We start from the raw sequence: 25,769 nt of genomic DNA, 5'->3' as shown, positions 1-25,769 counted from the left end.
TCTCTGCTTCATTTGCAAGGGACCTTGGGAACCTGATCACTCATGCTTGAGTGACACTGAGGAGATGATAGAGGTTCCTTCTGACTTTCAGGGTGAGGATTCTTCTTTGGACGAGTCCATGGGTTCATACGAGGATGCCTCTAAGGAGCATGAGTCATGTGGAGTTGTCGACAGTAGACCTGATTTATATTCCGGTGTGTATGATGAGTAGTCAGTGAACCCTATGGGAGACATTCAGGATGATGAGTCACCAGTGATAATTCAGCATGAGCAGGATATGGATGAGCATGAGTCAGCTGAGGGGGATGATGTGCACAGTATGCATGATGAGCCTTTTGGGGAGAGTCAGTTGGAGGTTCATATTGAGCCCATGATGGAGGAGGATGAGCAGACACCCTTGGGGCCAACCATTGGAGGGGAGCAGGTAGATGTGCAGGCAACCACCAGGGAGGTAGTGTTTGCAAATATTGGTCATCAAGAGGCATTGGGACCTGACAAGACAATTTTGCAGGTGACAAGTAGACCAGAGGAGTATGGAGCTTTCGAACAGATGAGAGAGGATCTTCTAGAGATGGTGGTGCACCCATCTTTGGGCCTACCCACTAATGAGGTGTCGATAGGTGCAGTGGCATCCAACAGAGCTACAGTGTTTCCAGGCAGCAGCCCTCTCCAGGAGTACATAGACAGGGCGTGCAACACAGTTTGGCCACTCATACCCATTGTAGGGAGAGAGGTAGGGTTCTCTCAGTGGATATTGTCGATTGACTAGGTAGAGCAGCATGAGTTGAGCATGGACCAGCATCAGCATAGTAGACTTGTTCCTTACATCGGAGTCCATGCCTTAGATTAGCGGGAGATCATGAGTTGGTATCCTTTTGATGGAGTATCAACCTTAGTCTAGGGCACCGTACAACAAGGGCGCTTAGATGAGGGGGTTACTACATGTTTCAGTGGTCAATGGTATGTGGATCGACAATTCATCAGTATTTCAATAGCACTAGCCCAGCATCAACAGAGTGGGGTTGACATCGACCTATGTCAGAGATGGCATTGGAGAGAGTCGATGAGTTGGTATTCACTTTATTGAGAAATAGCTATAGCCGGTGACAAAGCACAGTCTGGGCCATGGAACTTGGGCAATGATTAGCCATGGTGGCATTAGGATCCAGGAGGATTGGCTGATGACTGGTACAGTGAGAGATCAGTTTGGGATCCGGGCATTGAGGGGCCCATACAAGATGGGTTGACACAAAGACAGAGCATCACTCAGTGGTTCATATAGGATCCGGGCATTGGGTCTCAGTTGTGTTGGGCCACTAGACTGGTCCATAGGTTTGGATTACTTGAGGGCAAGCAATCTTGGGGCGGGAGGATTTGTAATGTTCCTTTTTCTGGTGTTCCTTATGAGATGGTTTGGATGGACTTTCATAGTTTGGGGTAGACAAGTCACATGTGCAGGTTGGTGTCACCAACAGGCCCAGGGGCTTTTGGAGGGCTTTTGTGGAGTTTCTATGAGGTTTGATGGCATGCGCTGGGTATATTCCATCATCCGCACAGTTTGCCTTTCATTCCGACATATTCCGGAAACGTTCAGAAAACATAGTTATTGGGCCTGACTCAATTAATTACGCTTAAGGTGGCATTCTAGGAGGAATACTTGACAGAACACCTAGTGTAATAGCTCATTGGAACCGGAACGAGAAGATCTACATGACGGGATGGTTAGATGTGTGTTTCAGTGACCTGAGGAGACAGTGGTCAATTTACCCTTTTCTTGCATTAAAAAGAATATTTTAATTAAAATAAAAAAGGGAAGAGTGCTCCATGATTAAAATAATAATAAAATAGGAGGTTCTAGAGGGGTTCATCAGTTCTATAAAAGAGGAGGAGGAGGCCATTGGATGACATCTTGGATTTGCTATTTCTTCTTGTATGAGAGGTTGAGAACCCAATTCTCTACTTCAATGGAGCCCCAGGACAAAAACCCTCGAGTATGTTGTTGAGTGTTGGATGAAAACCCAACTCTCTTTGAGGAGACTTCATCCAGGAGTTTCCTAGAGCTTCAAGGATATTGGAGTGAGGATCATTCAGGTCCTCAATTGGTGCTTCATCGTCTTTCAGTTGATTCAGTGGTAGCCATTGTGGAGTTTTGAGAAAGCAGGGTCGGCATATCAGCAGAATATTTGGAGGTTCACTCAACTATCATCCTTCTCTTTTGTCTCAAATAGTTCCAGTTGTACTCTGCATGCTATATTATAATAAATAAAGTTGGGTCATTTCTTCTGCCGCATTTTCTGATGTTATTTGAGTTTCTGGGTTCACATCTACAAATTGTCAAAGTATTTGTCGTGCTTATATAACTTCTGGGTTGCTATTTACTGGTGCATTTTGGTACAGTTTCGTGGGTTTTTGGTGAAAATGTCGGCATAAAATTTATAAAGAGAATTCTCAAAAAAATACCACAAAATTCCTGAAAGGGACATTACAGTGTCTCTGCAAATGACATCTTTGCAGTTTTATCAGTACTGAAGAAAATGTCTCGCTTTTGCAGCTATTTGTATGCATTCACGGCATCTGAACTGGCTGAGAATTCTTGAAAGGCAAAGCAACAATTCATTGCCTCATCTTGGATAACCATAAAAAATAAGCCAAAAACGTTATTCAACTCCATGCAAGTCCCTGGCTACCAATTTCTGAAATGGGGTTTTCCATAATGATTGTAGCAAATCTGAGTGTTTAAATGATGTCGATGGCACATTTAAGCATTGACATTTTATGCCCAAACTTGAGTTATCACTAAAACCGGAATAGAATTGCGGAGGGGGTGTTAGGCAGTAAGCGGCTTTTTATTGGGGGATACCACAATTCATTTGAGCTTGCCACATAGGAAAATTAGTTTTGGAGAAACAACCATTGTGGAACCCACCTTCCTTGTTAAACTTCAGATTACCTGGGGGTCCCGCAATTAAACATTAACCATTGAATTTCAACTATGATAATATTTTGACCCGTATCACCTTTGAAATTTACCAATGCGTGACCTCTTTAACCTGCTAGCAACATTGCTATTCTATATATAAATTGGCACTTGGGCGCTGATTGGTCTTTGACTTGGTTTGTAGTTTGGTTGCTTCGTGGACTTGACTTCGATGTTTGATGGGGCTTGATAATTGTTAAACTTAGAGATTGGGTGACAAGCCCAATATCTTTCTTTTTAATAATTTTAACTTTAAAAAATATATAATTATATATTTTTTATAAAAAGAAGTATTTAAAATATTAAAATTATTCAAAATTAACCAATCAACCTTGTTGCAATGAAGATTTATATATGTCCAAGAGTTTTGCCCTGAACAACTGGAAAATTTCAAAAAAAACTTGTAACTTTTGAAGGTGTCAGAAAAAGTTACAACATGGTGGAGAGCCCAAGATTAATTTGGCAAAAAAATTTGAGCACTTTTGAAGGCTCAAATAGGTGTTTCTTCCAGTCAACATTTGCAGAAATTCTATGGCCAGCGTAGTACATTGAGAATTCTTTCCTTTGCATCCAACCAACATTTTTCTCACATGGGATTGTCTAGCTTACTTTGGCAAGCCCAGGTGCACACATTCCATGCATTGTACTCTCCTTTTGATAATAAAATGGCTCAGTTTGGCGTAGTTATGGTCCAATTTTATGGGTGTTTAATTGTTGTTTGAATTTTTCTAGGTTATATGCGTATTTTGCTTAATATTGTTGTTAACTTTCCATTTGGAGCATTACAGAGGAGGAGGGAGGAGGAGGAGGAGGTGACACCACCTACCATGGTCACCAGTAGAGGACGTGGTCTACATCCTTTAGCTCCTAGTTCTTCAACCTCTAGAGCACAGTAGTTATATTTCTCGCAAGAAGGGCAGAGGAAATCAGTAGTACTAGTTACTGGGTTCATTTCATTGTATATGATATTATGACTCATGATATGAGATACATTATTATATTTTTTGTTGATATTTTGGGGCTAAGTCAGGACTCGGGACTCAGTATTCAAGACATGATTCACTATTATGTGTGATGTAACACTAGACATATACACATCTTATATATTAGTTCTCTTTCCATATTTATGTGTCAATGAATTTATTTTATGGTGTGGATGCTTTAGATATTAAAAAAATTGAAAAGAAATGCTTTTCTTGTATTTGCCGATTTTTGCTGATTTTTACCGATTTTTATGATTTTTTCCGATCTCGGACCCTCGTCGATTTAATCTCGATCATGATGTTCGCAACAATGATTTTTTATTGCAAGTATTGTTATTTTCATTTTGAGCATATTTCTTGCAAGTATATTATTAGCACAAGTCTACTTACAATTTTCCTTATAGGATATCTTATTGAATCTAATTGATCTATCTATATTATTGATGTTATATATGTTCAAAATTATTTAAACTTGCTAATCCATTTCACTTCAAGTTATATCTCAAGTCTGTCTAAATAATTTAACATCATAATCTCCTAGAACTTGCTATCTTTAACAAGCTTTCCTTAGAAATATTCCTTAGGGTCCAACCCCCTTGACTTAGCTAGGAGAGAGTTGGGATCAGGTGACAGCACCTTCTCTAAGTGTTGTCACAAAGAACACACCTTGTGGGGTTGAGGATTTTTCCCACATTCCAAGGTCTTCCCCCATAGAGAAAAGAAGGTTCGGACTTCTTACCATACTTGTAGGTAATTTTTGTACAAGGTTAAAACCTACATGAATCATTATAGAATTCGGCATAGAAAGATTCAGATTCAACACAGAATTGGCTCGTCATTTCACAGATTTTGATCTCCATTGTAGCTTGGACATATGTATAGGACTCGGATTAATTTCACAGAGACAACCATACAAACCAATTTCACAGAGACAATCATACAGATCAAATATGCTTGGGATCGTTAAACAGATCTTTTTTTGTAGAATAGTAATATCACAGAGATAATCATTGTGCCTCAGCTAAGTCCGTAAACTTACATCAGTGCAAGGTAGCTTAGATAGAGATGAACAGAGCTACAAAAAAAAGGGCTGCTCGCATAGTAAGATGCCACAAGTTAGCATAAGGGATGCCATAGACTATGTCACAGAGCTCGTATTTCCACAGATAATCAACACCTTAGAAATGCTTGCACAAGAGAGAATAGACTTGCATAGAAATAGTGTTACATACCTCAAATGATATTTGGCCTTCTATCACAATTGTTATCACAGGTTCATACCTCTGTTTTCATTACAGATTCGGCCTTCTTCTCTTGATTCATATGCCCAGGACTTGCCATAAACTCAGCTAGACTTTTACCAATTCATCCTTTTTGTCAACTTGCTCTTCAACCAGGCCTCTGATACCATGTTGACTTTCTAGGACACAACTAGAAGTAATTTTTCTTCTACATGATAACTACTTCCAATTATCAATTAGCATTAAATCCTCATAGCATTTATTCAAAATCATTAATCAATTTTGCAGAAGAAAAATATCAACTGTAATATCCCAAACGTAAAATTTTGGAAATTTAAATCAAAATTTCTCCACATAAAAATTTCCCATGCATTTTAACCTAAGTCACTCGACAAGGGGACACATAACACACCAAACACGGGGATTCGAATGTCGGACACAGACACGTTGACCCCCTAGAACAGGACACATTCAGGTACATTATATATTATTTATTAAAATATATAATATATATATATATATATATATATATTAAAAATTAGATATTTCTTACACAAATTCTCATTCATGATACAAATTCATTGATTCAAACATAGATCTTCATAAGATGTAAGTTTTACAAAGTAACATTATGCATACAAATACAATTGTGACATAATACATATTCAATATTCATCAATGATCCAATAGGAGAAAGACAAGATATTGTAGTTTTCTCATTAAGTCATCAAAATCAAAATGTGTTACATAGGTAGTAGCAATGCCAATGGCAAATAGAAACAGCAAATACAAAACAACTACAAGCCTCAATGCAATAGGTAGCTCATGAGTCATCAATCCTCATCATCAAAATCAGCATCATGGTACTTATCATCATGGTCACCATTGCTCTCCTCTGTTGCATCCTCCTCTTTTGTATCTAATGTCATTTTTGCATCTGCTGCATCCTCCTCCTCTGTATCCCCTTCCTTTCCCCCTTCACTGCTGCCCTTGATTGAGCCATGAATGCTGTAAAAAAAAAAAAAAAAAAAATGCACATGCAAACTGTTGTAATAAAAATGCAAAAAATAGAAAGAAAATGCACTTACATGTTGCTTGAATCACCTCCAAAATGCTCCCACGCCCTTTTCTCTTCACTCTCACACACCCACAACAAACCCACAGTAAGAGAGAATGAGTATTGTGAAGTTAGAATGGCCCAAATCAGCGTTTTATGGTCGCAAGGAAGTCAAAAAATCGTGAGTAGTGTCCTGGAATCAGGACACATTGGTGTCCCATCGGGACACAATCGAGACACGAGGTGTCCTGATGGGACACACTCAAACACAATCCGAAGGACACGTGTCCCACTGAATTGTGTCTGATTCGCCCGATTCAAGACACATGAGGCCCGGGCAACGAATCTGGTTTCTTAGATTTTAGCAGAACATTGCTATGTAAAATAAAACAAGAAGAACATTACAATTCAAGAATAGGATGAACAGAAATATTTTCAGCTTTGTTTATAATAGATAACTGGGGTTTACATGCTGATACAACCATATGTAGCTGAGATGGGAAAGTTGGCCTCAAGAATCTGCTCCAATGTTGCATTGGCCCTCAAAACTGAACTGAAAACAACTACTAGGCTCGCTTGTAAATTCTGGATGAATTCACGAACAGGAGAGATGGGTTCTCGCCCACTCTTACTAAATCACCCGAGGGTTTTCGTCCTAGGGCTACTGAAGAAGAGAACTTCGTCCTCCAACTCTCAACAAAGACAAATGCTCAAGTCCGAGATGTCCTCTAATGGCATCCTCTTTTTATAGATCTAACGGACTCCTCTAGAAGCTCCTACTATTTTATTAATTTAATCAATGAGCACATTTCCCTCTTTTTAATTCAATTAAAATATCTTTTTAATGTGTGAAAATGGTAAATTGGCCACCTTGCCTCCTCAAGCCACAAAAAATCCCCACTAACTATCCCACCATGTATATCTTCTAGTTCTGGTTCCAACAAGTTATTACACTAAGGTGTTCCATCAAATATTCCTCTCAAAATGCCACCTTAAGCGTAATTAATTGAATTAGGCATAATAATAACCCCGTTTTACGAGAATTATCATAATGCAATGGAACGAGAAGCAAGGTGTGTGAAATCAATCTTGATGATGGAAGATGGCAAGTGAAATCCTCCAGACCCCATAAAACATCTCTGAAAGCCCCTGGACCCGTTGATGAAGTAAATCTCCACCTGTGACCTATCTGCCTCCAACCCTAAAAGTCCATCCTAACCATGCCATAAGGAACACCAGATAAAGGAACATCACAAATCCTCTCACCCCAAGATTACTTGCCCTCAAGCAATCCAAACCTGTGGATGAGTCTGGTGGCCCAATGTAATTGAGACCCAATGCCCGGATCCCATACAAAACACTGGGTGATGCTATGCCTCTGTGTCAACCCACCATGAATGAACCTGTCAATGCCCAGATTCCAGACCAATCTATAACTGAACCTATCATCAACAGATCCCCCTGGATCACAATACCACCAATAACAAGCATCAATGCTCCATGGCTCCTGTTGTGTTATAGCTCTGGCTATGAATGTTGCTCCATCAACCGCGCACCAACTCATTTCCTCTCTCCAGTCCAACCCTTGGCATAGGCCAAGGTTAGTCCCATTGTGTAGATGCAGGCCTAAAATCTTGGGAAGTTGTTGCTCTGCCTCCCACCGCCAACTGGAGCATGTAGTACTCCTCATATCTAAGTGTCCCTGTTGCACTATGCTCCCAACTGAGAATATCAGGCCACCAACAGGATACCAACTCATGATCTCCTGCTAATCCATCCTGTGGGAAGGATCGGATGCATGTGCACTTATATATGGTATGAGTCCACTATGTTGCACCATGCTCAACTCATGCAGCTCTGCCCAACCAATCAACCAGATATGTCCAGGAATCCCTGCCTCTCTCCCTACAAGTGGGAAACCACCATTGCACACCCTATCTATGTACTTCTCGAGAGGGTTGTTTCCTGGAAATATTGCAGCGTTGCAAGCTGCCACTACATCTACTTGCACCTTGTCAATGGGTAGACCCTAAGATAGATGCATCATTATCGCCAAAACAACCTCCCTCATCTGACAGAAAACTCCATGATCCACTGGTCCACTCATCCCCTGCAAAATTGTCCTGTCAGGTCTAACGCCTCCTGATGATCAATGTCTGCAAATACTACCTCCCTACTGGTAGCCTGCACATCTGTATGCCCCTCATCAACGGCTGGCCCCAGGGGTTGTTGCTCATCCTCCTCCACCATGGGCTCAACATGAGCTGTTGGTGACTCTCCAAAAATAGCCCATCACGCACACTGTGCTCCACTGTGTTGCACATGCTGACTCATCGAACATGGATGTATATATGGTTTGTTGTCAACATCTCTACAAGTCTGCTCAAACTCCTCTATGTGCTCATCATGCTGGATTGCCACTAATAGCTCATATCCCTAATGTGCTCCTTGCATGGGAATAATATGTTGTTCATCAAAGCTATCCACAAGATAGTTATGAATATCACGGCTGTTGCCATCATCCCCACATGCATGTTGATGGTCTTCAGAAGAATCCTCATCTGGAAGGTCAGAATGAGTTCCCCCCTGATCTACCTCTATCATCCCCTCTATGTCACTCAAGCATGAGTGGTCAAGTCCCCAAGGTTCCTTGCAGATGAAGCAAAGACCCTTTCTCCTTAACTCATTCATGTTGCATGTCCCATCAACTCTTCGTTGCTCCTCCGTGGTCAACTGCCTCTTGACCAGATTTATGTTTTGTTCAACCAACCTTTCGGATTGTTCATAAGCAGCAAGTGAGACCAACTGTTCTCTCCTCCAAACGGACAGTAATCAAGACTACAACTCCTGCAAATGGCATCACGACCTCTCATACATGATTATAAGATGGACTGCACGTGTGCTTTGACTGAGTTAGGATGATGTCTCCTAATGCTGAAAAAGCATTGGAGCATTTGCAGGATCAAGTGATCACACTCTAGATCAAACATGATTCATAAGTTCGAAGCTTGGCCATATCTTCCAAAATTTGGAGCTTTCTCCCAAGGGTAAGACCCACGGTGTTATCCAAGTCCTGAAAGGTCTCTCCTATCAATCTGAAAACACTCCTCACAACATCATCATTGTAAGGACGTATAGTCAACCTCATAATGTTACTGAGACAAGATGCAACTGAAAGTTTGACGCCTTCACAAGGTTCCTCCTATTAGTTCTTGTATCATTATAGGTGTTCTAGTCTCGAAATGTTGTGGAGAAGCTAAAACACATGAGCTCTCCATAACACAAACATCGTTTCTGGAAATTGCACTTAGAAGTGCCTCAATTAGATTATTAGCTTATTTTTAAATTATTTCCTAAGTCTAAACTTAGGAAAATGGGTTAATTAATCAGAATTAATTGAGATAAAGTGTGAATCATCTAGAAACTCACATAGATCAACAGGGAATTAATCTGGGCCCTTGATTAAGTTTTAATCTTGGTAGTTGGAGGTCCAATAGAGGATTATAAAAAGGAGTCGATGGGTAGACGGAAAACACACTTGCGGAGTTCAATTTCCTTGGAGAGTTCGATTTTCCATAAACCCAGCAGTGGTGGAAGAGTTCGAGCTTCAATAGGGAAGCAGAAACAAAGAGGGCCAAGGACAATGAGCGAAGGAAGTTTTCTAGATCGAATGAAGTGCATTGCAGAGAGGCAGGAAGAGCCATACTGAGGCTGACGCAGGGGCTACACAGAAGCCACTACAGGCAATTTGATTTTGTTGGAGAGAAACTGGATTTTAGTTCCAGAGGCCAAGAAAGTGTTTCAGAAGGCCGGAGAGACAATTTCTCAGCCAGTGGCAGATAGAACGGCTATAGGAGCAGTTGATTCAGGCAGAGCATGGAAGGGACTACGCAAGGGTGACACAAGTCTACGCAGAGGTTGTTTAGACAGCTCACTTGGAGCTGAAATCAGAGCCTGAATTGCTGGTGGGGGTGAGGAAAATTCCTCACAATATTTTTGCCAGTAATTTCTCTGTAGGATGGCTAGTTATCAGCATCCAGATTGTACTCAGAATTTCTCACTGCTACATAATAATATAAAACCCTCAGTTGCTGCACCAGTTTTCCCGCATTGGGTTTTTCTGGGGACATTTGTCCAAAAATAACTATGTTAATTTTTTATGTGTGTGCTAGAATTTTCTCAGTTTCTAGCGTTATTTGCTTCAACAGTTTATTTGTGAAGGTTGTAGTGAGATTAATTTGGTATTTGTCATAGCGAATAAATTGTTAGATTAATTAACCATTAGAGGAATTAATTTCAGTTGTTGCAATAGAATTTCAATATTGAAATTTTCACATGGTATCAAAGCGTGATTGATCACCCGGGAAGCTCAAAGGAAAAAGAAAGAAAATTTCATTGTTTAGAGGGAGCAGTAGGTCGAAATTTTTTAGTGTTGTACAGTACCTAGCCAAGTAGTTCGAATTGTTGGGCAAGGGTTCGATTTGCAATTGTGGGGTGGTAGAAAATTTGATTTTTCCATAATAGTGATTCCAGCGGGCAGAGGGAGCAGCAGCAACTCAAATTTTCGCTAAGCATATTCCTTGGTTGGATGCAGAGGGTTTTTCAGCAGTTTGCAACAACAGAATCAGCATCAGGTGGAAGAGGAAAGCACACACAATGGAAATTTCTCTCAAAGGATTTCTAGACAAGAAATCTGATTTTCCGAGTTGCAGGTGGCAATAGCAACTAGTAGGACTACGCATTCCAGAAGGGAGTGCGAGTAGTAGCGCAGCAGCTGAGCAGAGGAAGAGGGTGTTTCCAGACCAGATTCGAGACGACCACAGCTAGGCTCAGAGATCAGGATAGGTTGGAGGGAGCCTCCAACTATGTCATCTGGAAGGCTAGAATGTCCTTCCTTCTAGATGAATATGGCCTAAAAGCCTACGTGGAGAATGTGGTAGCAGTACCTCAGGATGTCAATCAACTCAAGGAGTATAGGAAGGAAATGGCAAAGGCGAAGAGAATGATTTTGGATGGAATCCGAGATCATCTAGTCTCACATGTGGCACAGAAAGGGACAGCCAAGGAGATGTGGGATGCTCTCTCCGAGCTATTGCAAAGTTCTTCTGAGCAGCGGAAGATGTTTATCCAGGAGAAGCTCAGGAGCATAAGGATGCAAAAGGGCGAGAGCATAGATGGCTTCCTCACTAGATTCAGAAAGTCCGAGACCAACTAGCAACCCACAGAGCTTGTCAGTTGGCACTAAATAGTGTCTCAGATGACTGGCAGGTATTTGTTCAAAGTATCTTAGGAAGAAACAAATTGTCGAGGTTGGACAAGATGTTGGCCGGTCTGCAACAGAAGGAGTTGAGGCGGACTCTAGTAAAGAGCACCATCAGCAGTAGCAGTAGCAAAGGTGTGAAGGGTGAGAAGGAAGAAAAAATGTGGCCCCAGCATCCAAGGGTTCCAATCAGGGGCAGGGGGAAAAGAGGAAGAAGAAGGACTTGTCAAAGGTCAAGTGCATCAAATGTGGTGAGTTTGGTCAATATAGCACAAAATATCCTCTCAGGAAGAAGGACAAGATGGAGAAGCAGGACCAGGCAGCAGCATCCACCAAGATCGATAAGTAGTCCTCCAAGCTAGAGGAAGGGTTTGGGATGTTTGCAGCCATACCTCCAAGAGAGAGGTGGGGTGATTTGGAGCTGTAGTCCCAGAGAGTTGCAGACATGGGAAGGGTCCACTGAGGAGTCCACCTCATGGATCATCACCTTGCTATGGGGGCCCACAGTAATCAATAGCAAGTTGGATCAATGTCAGGAGTTGCAGTCAGATAACGCGAGTGACAGTTGCAAACTGGTGGCATTCAGGTGCTGAGGAGCGCAGTGCAGTGTTGGAAACAGAGCAAGCGGCTCAATAGCAGAGTCAGTAGCAGCGCAAATTCTTCAATGGATAGTGCAGTGGCTAGTAGCAGTCAAATGCTTGGGAGACTGATGCAACATAAGATACAATTGATTCAGTATTTTGGATGCTTCTCAGTTGCAATAGTTGCAGTTGCAGCAGCAACAGATGAGAGGGAGTTGCAGTGCAAATGCAAAGTTGGCAGCAGTATGGCAGTGTCAACAGCAACACAGAAGCAACATCAGATTTGCACAGTGGTTGGTGGGCAATGGCCAGATATCAGCAGTGTGACATAGGGTGGTACAGAAGCAGGGCGTTGTGGCAATATGTGCAGCACTAGAGAGAACACCTTCCTCGCTAAGAGGGAGTGTTAGTTTTTGTAGCATCGAAGTTGTTCTAGTCTCAAAACTTTGTGGAGAGGCTAAAACACATGAGATCTCCATAACCTAAAAATCATTTCTAGAAATTCCACCTAGAAGTGTCTCAATTAGATTATTAGCCTATTTTTAGTTATTTCCTTAGTCTAATCTTAGCAAAAGGGGTTAATTAATCAAAATTAATTGAGATAAGGTGTGAATCATCTAGAAACTCACACGGATCGACAGGGAATTAATCTGGGCCCCTGATTAAGTTTTAGTCTTGGTTGTTGGAGGTCCAACAGAGGATTATAAGAAGAAGTCAATGGGTAGATGGAGAACACACTTGTGGAGTTCAATATCCTTGGAGAGTTCGATTTTCCATAAAGCCAGCAATGCTAGAAGAGTTCGAGCTTCAATAGGGAGCAGAGACAGAGAGCGGCAGGGACAGTGATTCGAAGGAAGTTTTCTAGATCCGGCGAAGTGCATTGCAGAGAGGCAGAAAGAGCCACAGTGAGGCTGGCGCAGGGGCTGCACAGAATCCTCTAGAGGCAATTCAATTTTGCTGGAGAGAAGTTGGATTTCAGTTCCAAAGGCCAGGAAAGTGTTTCAGAAGGTCGGAGAGACAATTTCTCAGCCATCGGTAGACAGGACGACTATAGGAGCAGTTGATTCAGGGAGAGCGTGGAAGGCACTGTGCAAGGGCGACACAGGTCTGCACAGAGGCTATTTGGACGGCTCACTTGGAGTTGAAGTCAGAGCCTGGATTGCTAGCAGGAGTGATGAAAATTCCTCACAATATTTTTGCCAGTAATTTCTCTGTAGGATTGCTAGTTTCCAGCATCGAGATTGTATTGATTTCTCACTACTGCATAATAATATAAAACCCTCAGCTGTTGTATTGGTTTTCCTAAATTGGGTTTTTTTGGGGACATTTGTCCAAAAATCACTGTGTAAATTTTGTATGTGTGTGGTGCTAGAATTTTCTCAGTTTCCAGCACTATTTTCTTCCGCAGTTTATTTGTGAAGTTGCAGTGAGATTAATTTGGTATTTGTCGTATCAAATAAATTGTTAAATTAATTAACAATTAGAAGAATTAATTCCAGTTGCTGCAATAGGATTTCAGTATTGAAATTTTCACACCTCCAAGAACTTGTGTTGTATGAGAGCAAGCATAGCTGGTTTTAGAAGCCCAAATTAGTTTCTTCCCCTCTAAGTGGTTCACTTTAGAAAGGAGTGCATCCAATTCATCCTGTTTGAAAAGGTCTTTCACTGTGACCCTCATTTGTTTCAAATTTGTTCCAAGTGCAAAGATTTTATGTCTTATTTCCTGCCCCTTCTGCACATCTCTTGGTTGTTCTTTCTGAAGAATGGCTTAGACCCCCTTTGAGAAGGGTTTGTTGTTTTGTTTTGATCTGCAGTCCATTGATGTGTTGTGTTGATTTAAGAGGTGCTTAAGTACTCCATCATTCAGGAGCAACAAGACATCAACATACAATCAATTTGATCTCTATTGTGGCTTTGGCATCAATATACATGGCATTAAGACATACAAATCAAACCCTCATTCAACCATCACTGTTAAAACTCTAGCAGTAAACATGACACAAGACTAACCAATAGTACAACAAGGACAATATGAATATGATAGTGCTTGCACCCACAACTGTGTTAATGTTGTGATGCAAACAAAATGTTAAACCCCATAAGTTAGCATACTCTCACATGTTCTTTTTGGTTGTCAACTCAGTGACCCAACCTTACTGACATACATACTCAGCTACATGGACAACAGCATAAAACTTAACTCAGCCACACATTCACTCTGATGGTCAACTTAACATAAGACTGGCTAATTCTAACAGATCAGCCCTGACACTCAAGACAATCTACCCTTTGAAGACCTTGCTCAACAACTCTACTGGAGATTCAGAGATGTAGGTTGTTGTAGGTGTCAATTTCTTAATGATTTAATTCAATACATATACAGTGACTGTTACATGCCATAAGAGAGTCTCAAAGTATTCTTGACTGGTATATAAAGGACTCGGGAAAATTTACAATGCTGATACATGTATTAGGGACCATAAATCTGAGCACAAGAAGCTTATAAATCACTTAACAAGAATACATACAGAGTAATAGGAAGAGGGGAACCTAGGATATTTCCTTCCACAAAGCAACTCTTTGAATACCAATATTCCTCCAGGAGAACACATCTATATTTTCAGTCCTTGATTACATAGCTTGAATTCTGAGATGCATTCAGCCCAGAAAATGGTCGCAACACCAGCAGTGTGTAGATCAGCTCCTCTGGGTAGCCACGCAAAGATGATACCCCAACCACTGAAATCTGTAATGAACTCTACCCTTGATAGCTCAGAACTCAGCCTTTAGTCTAATCGCTCTTCTGTATGTGCACAGACTCATGCCCTGCAGAGAAGATGCACCATATCACAGATATATGAGGGAAATCCACTGGCTTCAATGCACAGCATATATTGATCTCTGCTATCAGGTCACACTTTTTTGCACGCATACTTTCTCACTCTCTGACCTTCGACCTATAACTCAATTACTGGAACATCAATACAAAATCTGAGCGATTTCAACACACTCAGCATTAATCGCACTGTCAGTATGAGATTAGTTCACATTTGTTGTCACTGTTATTCGCTTGTTGCGATTGCACACGTTCTGTGTTGCACTACTCTAAAGTGCGGTTCAAGCTACCACTGATCAACCAGTCCACGACTAGACTATCCACGATCTGACCATTGGGTTGGAGACAATAGGTCTCTTCACTACAAAACATGATCCCCTCATGCACAGCTATCATGTGCACCGAGTTAACAACTTAACACGTACAGGAGCCAATACATTTGCACCCTCAGTCCCCAGTCCCACACTCTGTCTCTCGATCTGTTACAACAACTATAATTTGAATCACCCCAGCAGAAGATGCTCTGTCAATTTAACTAATAAAATTGATTGTGCTGAACAGAAACACGCCATGTGTGACCGGCAGTTTGGATTCGACAAGGGAGACTAATGCAACCTCCGATCCTGGCATAATTTTCAGCTACATATTACGTCCTTCTTGGCGACGATTCAAGCTAACAACCAACTCTTGCACGGACTTCACTGTGGTGCGACTGGTGCATTCAATATTTTAGTCTGTGCGATCTCCTGACACTGTCGATTTGGCAACACAGCATTCCACCCTCGTGCAGCCTCAATAATGGACATAAATTCGGCCACCACTACATGCAGTGAATTGTATAGATCCATCAATCAGCTGTACATGCAGTCACTGGCGTCTAGAGAATTCGACTGTCTCACCTTCCACTCAACAACTGTGCTAGTCGCAGCCTATGTATTAAGACAATAAAGCCATTGAATTAGCCCGATCATGCTCGGCTTGTCTCACAAAGAAATATTGTCGTGGCAAAAGGTCTGACGGAGCCAGCTCTCAATACCATTGACTGGGAATTAATTAAGTTTATAACCTACTTCAATCGCCAAAGCTTCTCCATTTTACCAATTTTTCTGAGTGACTGCAGAGAATATAATTAGCTCCATACAATAAATGCAGATGCCCAACACTGACCCTTCTCTACGTGGTGTTCATGATAACATAAAAATAATTCATTGCTTCAATCCCCAAATAAATATTTTTATTCCCTGCTTCTAATCGATGAATTCAAGGCATTGACTTAGGATGCTAAGGGTGTTCAGAAGAAAATATTTAATGCAATCCTAGAGCATAACAACAGGGTTGAATATTTGCAAAGTGGAATCTCAATGAAAGGATTGATGATCCCCCGTCACTTGACTTGCCAATAAACTTCACCCAACTCGCTTGATTCAGGACTCGGCCCAAAGCTGAATAAATAGCTTGATCTCAACGCAGAAATTTGGTCTTAGCAATAATCTTGGCCTCTGGCAATTATCTTTGCTCCAGCAAATGAAGTTTAGTTCTGACAACTTCTTGTAAGCAACTCAACCCGGTAACAACCTCAAAGGAATGCCCCTCTTTAGTAGAGAATAGCCCATGAACTTGGCTCAATCAATCTGCAATAAAAATATCCTCAGGCTGGCAGGAGGCACAGCTCTGATACCACTGTAATATCCAAAACTAAAAATGTTTGGGAATTCAAATCAAAAATTCTCCACATAAAAATTTCCCATGCATTTTAACAGAACATTGCCATGTAAAATAAAACAAGTAGAACACTGCAATTCAAGAACAGGATGAACAAAAATATTCTTAGCTTTATTTATAATAGATAACTGGGGTTTACACACTGATGCAATCATATGTAGCTAAGATGGGAAAGTTAGCCTCAAGAATCTGTTCCAATGTTGCACTGGCCCTCAAAAATGAACTGAAAACAATTGTTAGGCTCACCTATGAATTCTGGATGAATTCACCAAGGGGAGAAATGGGTTCTCACCCACTCTTACTGAATCACCCGAGGGTTTTCATCCTGGGGCTACTGAAGTAGAGAACATTGTCCTCCAACTCTCAACAAAGACAAATGCCCAAGTCCAAGATGTCCTCTAATAGCATCCTCCTCCTCTAGAAACTCCTATTTTATTATTATTTTAATCATTGAGCACATTTCCCTCATTTTAATTCAATTACAATATCTTTTTAATGTGGGAAAATGGTAAATTGGCCACCATGCCTCCTCAAGCCACTAAAAATCCCCACTAACCATCCTATCCTATAGATCTTCTCGTTTTGGTTCCAACAAGCTATTACACTAAGGTGTTTTGTCTAGTATTTCTTTCGAAATGCCACCTTAAGTGTTATTAATTGAGTTAGACACAATAATAAACTCATTTTATGGGAATTATCAGAATGCAATGGAATGAAAAGCGAGTTGTGCAGAATCAATCTTGATGATGGAAGATGGCAAGTGAAATCTTCCGGACCCCATAAAACATCTTTGAAAACCCCTGGGTCCATTGATGAAGTAAACATACACCTGTGACCTGTTAGTTTCTGTAGCAGCGCATGTGTTATAGCCACAAAATTTGGAGGAGAGGCTAGAATACATAAGATCTCCAAAACCCAGAAATCGTTTCTGGAAATTCCAAATAGAGATGAATTAACTAGATTATTAACCAATTTTTTTAATGTTTCATAAGTCTAGACTCTAAACTTAGGAAAATTGGTTAAATAATCAGAATTAACTAGGTCAAGGAGCGAATTCTCTAGAAACTGACACGGATCGATCCAGAAACGATCTGAGCCATCAATTAAGATTTAACCTTGGTCATTGGAGTCCCAATAGGAAGATATAAGAAGGGATCAATGTGATGGAGAATACACCAGTGCAAATACTCAGTTGCCCAGGCAGTTTGATTTTCTCAATAACAGAGACTCAGCAAAGAAGATAGAGCCAGAGGGTGAGTAGCAAGTGGTAGAGGAGGTCAGTAGCATTTCAGGAGGAAGTATTCCAGTTTTGGGAGAGACAGTAATAGGTAGGCTGAAATTCCTAGAGGCTCTACGCAAGCACTGCACAAAGGTTGTGGGGTGAGAGAACATTCTCACAATAATTTTTCCAGTATTTTTCCTTAGATTAGATTGTCAGCAGAGCATCTAAATTATTGTACTCAGAATTCCTGTTGAAGAATAATAATAAAACTCTCATCTGTTGTACCAGTTTTCCCAAGTTGGGTTTTTTCGTAGGACAATTGTCCAAAAATAACTGTGTTAAAGTTTTATGTGTGTGCACATTTTCTCAGTTTCCAGTGCTATTATTTCCGCGGTATTTTATTTGTGAATATCACAGTGTGAATTATTTAATATTTGTCGTAGCAAACTGCAAAGAAATTGTAAAATAAATTAACAATTAGGAAAATAATTTCCAGTTGCTATAATAAATGAAATTTTCACATGATTTGTCTGCCTCCAACCCTGAAAGTCCATCCTAACCATGTCATAAGAAACACCAGAAAAAGGAACATTACACAACCATTAAACAATGAAAGAGCAATAGAAAATAGCCATGAAACCATGAGACAAGCGACACAAAAATTAGGCCTAAGGCCACGGCAAAACCCACGAGGCAAAAACCCAAAAATTCTTCCTAATGAGAGAGAGAGAGAGATTCATCAATACATCAAAAAGACCATCAAGATAGCCAAACCAATACCCAAGAACAAAATGAAATCTAAAACCCTTCTTCTGAAATTCGGCCCTCCTTTTCTCCTCCTAAAATTCACTAGATCATAGATAGACAAGACAAATTCGATTTGACAAATGAGGAGAGATGGTCTCCTTTATATATATAGCCTTCAAAAGGGGTTGAATGGGTGCCTCTTTGGGGCCCAGCCGACCTAAAAGAAAAGGAGGCCGACTTGAAAACTTTAGGAGGCAAAATTCAAAATTTAAATTTTTCCATTTCTTCACATGATGAAAATACTGACCATGACTACCATATTTCCAACAGGGTTCCTCAAAACAATAGAGTATTGCTCTTTACTTTTAGCTGTGATGACTCTAATTTGTAAACACATGGAGGAACATGATTACATCAATAGAGCATATGTGTCCTAAACATGTAAGTCATAATCATTGAATTGAGGGAATGTGATAAACAAACAGAACAAATAAACAAAATATTACAAGCATAGAATAATTTGTGATAAAATAATATTAATAGAGACTATAAAAGAAACACCTTGAATATTCAAATAATATACAACATACCTGGTATTGTAGTCAATAATTGCTCTTGAAGGTTTGACCAATTTGTCAAGAACAACCTGAAGCGAGCACAAATAGGCATGAATTATGATATTTTTAATAGCAACTGGGATGATATTCTAAGCAAATGGTAAAAGCTTAAAAAGACAAGTTAGTGCTGCAGTATACCCATCGATCATGTGAAAGCATTATTTGTTCAGATAAAGGCATATATTAGTTCACATTCTCCCAGTGTTAATATTGACAGATTGGCTTAAACCAAAATGATGAGCCCAAAGCACCTAAAATATGATCATATAGGTCATGTAACAATGGTAAGCTTTCTTCCGCTAGGAAGATTCAGACTCTTGATTATGACCAGCGTATATTACACTAATGAGTCATTTGATTATGGTCAAACAGACCATACCACCCTTTATTTAATCAATAATGTACTTTATTTCCAAAACCGCTGCAAATGATGCCCCTCAAACCACTGATCTACAGTCTGCCCTTATCACTCAGCTTTCAATAGGACAATTCAAAACCTGTGAAGTCTTCAACAAGCAGTTTTTGGAGTATCATTAGGACAATGATATGCATAGAATTACAATAAATTCATAATCCTTAATTACAATGACCAGAATGTGTCCAAATTATCTGGCTTAAATTAATGTCAAGGAAAATATCCATTGCTACATTTATTAGTTTGACTGCAACCTCCTATGATACAAAAATTGAGCTTCCAAATTTGATTTACCTTGAACCAAAATTGACAGGGTATCAATGACTGCAAAATTTGATTTAGCCTGAACCTAAAATTGGTATCTGTGTATTAACATTCCACAATGCTAATTAAACTCTACCTAATGAATTTCTGCTATAGTTCCATCCTAAAAGTTACTATTGTCATATCAAACACGACTGCAGTTCCTAGAACTGCACATAAATAATATGTCCTAATCAATTTAATGAACAGTAATGGAAAGAGTATGATCTAAGCAACTTCCACAAGGTCCAGAGTTTGTTACAGTCTAGACTGTCACTAGACCTGCCTGATGATAAAGCAACCTAGTAACACTAAATTAATATTTAGAGCACCCATCCTTCATTATACCAACAGCAAATGCTGTCATATGCTTGGAAACAGATCAATAGCAGCTATACACCACACAATGCAAATGCAAATCATATAAACTTCTTTAACATCATAGCTGAAAGGCACCCTCAAGATCCTAAAAAATTAACTGAGAGCTCTTATGCATAAATATACTTGAGAATAACATTTACCAATCTTGTTTAACATCTTTCCAAGAGCTGTCATTATATTTTTTTATTAATCAGCCTATTGTCATTCCTTTTCGCCCCAAAACTGGTAGAACTGCATTATTAGAATTTAGATTGTTCTCATGGCTTCATATTACAGATGAATAGGCTGCAAAGGCTATTCGATAACAAAACTTGGTCACTTCCCATCTCAAACTGATCTGAAATCACACACCTTTCCTTCCTTGTCCACCAATGTCACCCTCGTGAGCTCCAGGCCTTCTGATGTATAACACTGCCAATCAAATTAGCATTACCAAACTGCATAAGCAATGGCCAATAGAGTAAAATGAACTCAAAAGGTTTTATCCTGGTAAATTGATAACTAATGGCATAAAGTTCTCCAGAAAAATATCTGCTCTTTTTCAAATTCCTTCTTTACTGATTAAGGTACAAGCCGATAACTTGTAAGTTCCAGCTTAACATAAAATCCACCCTCCTACGGCACACATCTAACTAACAAATAACAGAAATTAAACAGTTTCCAGAATACAGACTAGCTAGTTTCTAAACCATTTCCTGACATGCAAAACAAACAATCAACGAAACCAAAACTGGAGGTTGTCAAATACAAATCCTATAGAAGAACTTAGAAGTGAAATAATTTTCACTGCAATGAAAAGGGGGTACATCTGTACAGGAAAGGCAGTAATCTACTGGTCACCCACTTAGAAAACAGAATCTTATCTGTTTCTACATAGGTTATGATAATCAAATTATAACTTCCATACAAGCCAAATGGGGTAAATATTCAGATGATTTATGTATTGTAACTGGTTACCTAGAAATCCTTTTGCAAGTTCTTTTCCTACCCCTTGAATGCCTTTAATGTTAAACTACATGAAGTTTTAACTACTAGATAAATCAGTTTCTTCAGGACATGCTCTCGACTGCAGTTAATCAAGATTGAAACTAGGACTATACATTCCGCCCCTTGAATGCCTTTAATGTTAAACAACATGAAGCTTCAACTACTGAATTAGGCCGTTCCTTCAGACATGTTCTCAACTGCAGTTAATCAAGATTGAAGCTGACACCATACATTGTTTAACTTGGTGATTTTCCCACATACCATTTCACAATCAAGCGCTAACATCTTGTTAGAAATAGATCCTGGAAGAGCATGCCGTGTTGAAACAAAACCTACATCCAATAAATTAATAAGAAGCAATGGCAAAAAGCATCTAGGTATAGTACTGCAGGAGTGAAAATAAACTTGGTTTACTGTCATGACTACCAGCAACTTCAACAGGGTATCCATTATCTTGCAGTGCCCGGTTGGTGAGAGTGTAATATGTTACAGGAAATGGAGGCTCCGTAGTACCTGAAAAGGATGATCCGCTTCTACCTGGAAATTTAAAATACAGGACTCATCATTGTGCTCTTACATAGGTATAGTTATCATTACCTTAAACTCGCAAAATAACCACAAACAGATTTCAATCTGAAATTAATAGGACTTTCACCTTTGAAACATCTGCAACATACAGACACTTTTCATTTAACAAATACTCCTATACAGCTGTTGAGTCAATTGAAAAAATAATTATAACACCACCACACCGAATCACAATGGGTGACTTTTTCTTTTGAAATATGCTTCATAATTCTATATAATTAGAAGAAATTGAGAACAGAGAGCATAGTGCAAAAGAAAAAACAGGATTTGTACAGTTATTATAACCTAAACTAGCAAAATAACCACAAACAGATTTCAATCTGGAAATATATAGGATTTTCACCTTTGAAACATCTGCAACATGCAGACACTTTTCATTTAACAAATACTCCTAAACAGCTGTTGAGTCAATTGAAAAAATAATTAAAACACCACCACACTGAATCACATGGGCTGACGTTTTCTTTTGAAATATGCTTCACAATTCTATCTTAATTAGAAGAAATTGAGTACAGAAAGTGTTGGAATTTGGTTGTCATTGATGTCAACCCAAGCAGCAGCCAGAAGAAGCCCACCATCTGTTGAGGTAAATGTTTGGAAATACCAGTGAGTTTGCAAGGAAGACCTTCATCATTGTGTAGTCCTCGTCATGCCATTTCCAACAGTAGGTGGCACTCCTCATAACTCCTCACAGTTGAGGAGATATGCCTCATCAAAGTTGGAGCCCCAATTATGTGGTCAAGGTGCCCCAAAATGAGATGCTAAAGGCAGCTTGATGATTGGTTAAATATTGGCATTAATATTCAAGAAAAATTATTAAATTGTGTGGACCTTGGGTTGACCAATCAGCCCTCCAAATGAGGAATATCTTATAGCCCAAACCGGCTTGCAAAGGAGGTTCATGTCCAGGATTTTTAATTATGAAGATAATTCAAATATTGGAGTTCTGGCCGGCTCAGCAAAATATGAATTTGAAAATTCAAATTTGAATTGTTTAAGGTCGGCTCCATAGCCTTTTGAACGTGTCATGCCCGCTCTAGAAGCCCCATCATCTAGTAAAAATAAAGGGCTTGTCTGCACTTCAAGATCATCAATCTCTCACGCATTACCTAACTAAAATCACTCTGAAATTCTGAGGCCAGGGCAGTCACGAATGTCTTGAGTAGAAGGCGGAGTTCCTGAAGTTTCTTCTGGGCTTAAACGTTGTATATCTTTATGTGAATTCGCTGGACTAGGGCTGAGATTTTCGGCCCTGTTTGACAGACCTCTGTGGCATACTTCCTCGCCCTTCTAAGGCTATTTTTGGTGGCAGAACAGACATATTTATGAGGCCTGTTTCAGCCTTCCTGGGGCCTATTTTCACACCCTTCTGAGCTATATTCGTGGCAGAACCTGTTTCTGAGGCCAGTTTTGGCCTTCCTAAGGCAAAGTTCATCAGCCCTTCCGAGGTCCTTTTAAAGGATCATCTTTGACCATTTCTGAAGTCTGGTTTCGGCCTATTCTGAGACTCCCTCTGAGGACAATTTCACTGGTCCTGAAGTGATTTTATTGAGGCAGACCCTGAGCTATCTGAGGTATATTCAGAGACAAATTGCTGAGGCCAAATTCAGCCCTCTTATGTGACAGTTGCAGAGGACAAATTCGCTCTCCTTTTGAGACCTATTTCAAGGTATAAATCTGTCCCTTTTTGGCATTATGTTCATCAGACTTGTGATATAACTCAGTGATTCTTGAAGTTGCATTTGGGCTAGAAATTTGACTTATTCTAAAACCTGTGAAGTTAGGATTGTTTCTACTGTCAATTTAAACCTGTTGTGGCCAAATATCAGGACAACTGATAAGGGCTAGTTAGGGCCAAATTAAACCACTGATTTGAGAGCAGATTTGAGCCCTTCTTAAGGGAAATTGAAGACCTCACTTCTGTGGGTAATTCAAGGTACAAAGACCAATTTTGATATTTGTTTCTAATAGAAATTTTTAGTGACTGAAATCAGAAGTGGAGCTAGCAAAGAACTGAGAAGGGCAGCTACAAGACTTCAATTAAAAGGAAGTATTTATCTGAAGCATAATTGGCAGAGAAAGTGCATCTTGACAACAGGGTTAATTTGATAAACATCTGACGTATGAGCTCAGGTTCCTGTTCAGCTTGTACTTGAATTGTATCTTTAATATTGAGGCAAGACTTTAGCAGTTCTCTGGCAGCTTGACAATTTGACAAGTCTGTTGATATTACACCATTGGGCATATATCAGCAGAGACAGCAGTAAGGGTTTATTTGAATACCATTGTAAGTGGGTCATTGTCCATGGTATGGGAGCCCACAATTTTTATGTTTTATTTTAAGGGTGGTAACGTGGTGGACAAAGGAGACCAAAGACTCCTTCAAGTTGGAGCCTGAGAACAGCTTCAATCTTTAGGGTGGCAGCTTGGTGCAAGACGGAGATTGGAGTCTCCTTCGGGTCAGAGCCTAAGCACACTTCAGGGTGGTAGGGTGGTGACAGGGAAAGTTGGACCTTGCAGGGTGTTGGAGCATCATTTTGGAGCATCATTTTAGTTGAAGCATCCTTTCAATCGGAGTTGAAAAAATCAGGCTGTTGGAGCATCCTTTCAATTGGAGCTAGTAAAAAAAGGATGTTGGGGCATCCTTTCAGAGGGAGTTGATAAAACCAGGGGGTTGGAGACTCCTTCCAGTTGTTGCTGTAGAACCTTGGAAGTTGGGGCTTCCTATAGATGTAATTCTCAACACATACATTAAAAGCATTTGGTGGTTTTTCTCCTAGAAGGGTTTCCACCTAGAAATTTCTGTTGAAGTATGTGACTAGGTTCGGTCTTCATAAATATGAAATGTACTCTTGATTCTTGTATATTGTAAAAATAAAGAAAAAATATTATTATTATTTTTGTAGCACGGGTTTCATGCTCAAGGTCAATTTATTTGTAGGTCAAGCACCCATTGAGTGCTTCTAGGGTTTGTCATAGAGTCAAGAAGTCAATTGAGTCATTGTCATATATGAAAGACCCCATTGGGCACTTTGTATCATGTAAAAGAAATTTATTTAGAGTCAAAAGAGTCAAATGTCCTCCTCCAAGACCAACTCAGCCTGCATAAGGTAAGTCGGCCTCATGAAAGGCTATTCAACCTCCACAAGAAGCCTTTATATAAGAGGTACTCGACCTCATTTGAAGATATATCCAAGCAGTTCGCACAAGCACAAGAAGGACAAGAATAACCAGCAAAGAAGAAGAGAATAAGAAGACAAAACCGAATTTGAAGCGACTGTTTTGGGCTAAAATCTCCCGCACGAGTGAAACTAGGACATCATTATTGTTGCAGCTAGACGTCATGGCAGATCTGTCAAGAGAAGCCAAAATTTGAGAGCAAGAAGATCAAGGAAGAAAGTTGAGTTAACAAGAGGAAGCACATCAAGCGAAGGAGAGGGAAGGTCATTTCAGCCACTAAACTACCCACACATGTGAAGTTGTAGTAATTGTAGGAGCCCTAAAATTGCAGCTTAGGGAGGCTGAAATTGCAGTCAAAATTGCAGGTCCAAAATTGCAGGTCCAAAATTTTGGTCAAAGGAGAATTTGCAGCTGCTATGAGGCAAGTTTGACTTGAGTTGAATTTTTGAGAAGCAAGTTCATCAAGGAGAAGTTTGACTTGGTCTTGGAGGGGTCTTTGGCAAGCGTCTTAGGTCTTGGAATTTGTCATTTGAAGATTCTATAAGAAGAGAAGAATTTTTTTGGGTTTTCCTCTCAAGAGGAGATGTTTTGGCCCTTACTAGAAGCCTATATTTCATGTCCTCTTCTTCTTTCATCTTCATAGTTTGGTAATTGTTTGATGATAAGGAAACA

At 39.9% G+C, this 25,769-nt stretch overlaps 1 protein-coding gene across 7 annotated transcripts in view; it reads right to left on the bottom strand.

Annotated features, from left to right (window-relative positions):
- The window catches only part of LOC149180519 (Polynucleotidyl transferase, ribonuclease H-like superfamily protein), a 431,165-nt gene that overhangs the window by 319,653 nt on the left and 85,743 nt on the right, over positions 1 to 25,769 (bottom strand). For 6 of the 7 annotated variants that reach the window (XM_089416152.1, XM_089416156.1, XM_089416155.1 and 3 more), the window contains 4 exons: positions 21,756 to 21,866; positions 21,591 to 21,661; positions 20,694 to 20,753; positions 19,217 to 19,272 (listed from right to left, as the gene is read on the bottom strand). In XM_089416152.1, the coding sequence (XP_089272278.1) occupies positions 19,217 to 19,272; positions 20,694 to 20,753; positions 21,591 to 21,661; positions 21,756 to 21,866 (298 nt within the window). The remainder of the gene's footprint in view (positions 1 to 19,216; positions 19,273 to 20,693; positions 20,754 to 21,590; positions 21,662 to 21,755; positions 21,867 to 25,769) is intronic. The other variant, XM_089416153.1, reaches the window with a different exon arrangement.

This window comes from Pinus tabuliformis, chromosome 3_2, assembly GCF_031772625.1.
Source record: "Pinus tabuliformis cultivar Carrire ecotype Pingquan chromosome 3_2, CPIR1, whole genome shotgun sequence".
Classification (NCBI taxonomy): Eukaryota; Viridiplantae; Streptophyta; class Pinopsida; order Pinales; family Pinaceae; genus Pinus; species Pinus tabuliformis.
This window is presented reverse-complemented; position numbering and strand designations above follow the sequence as displayed.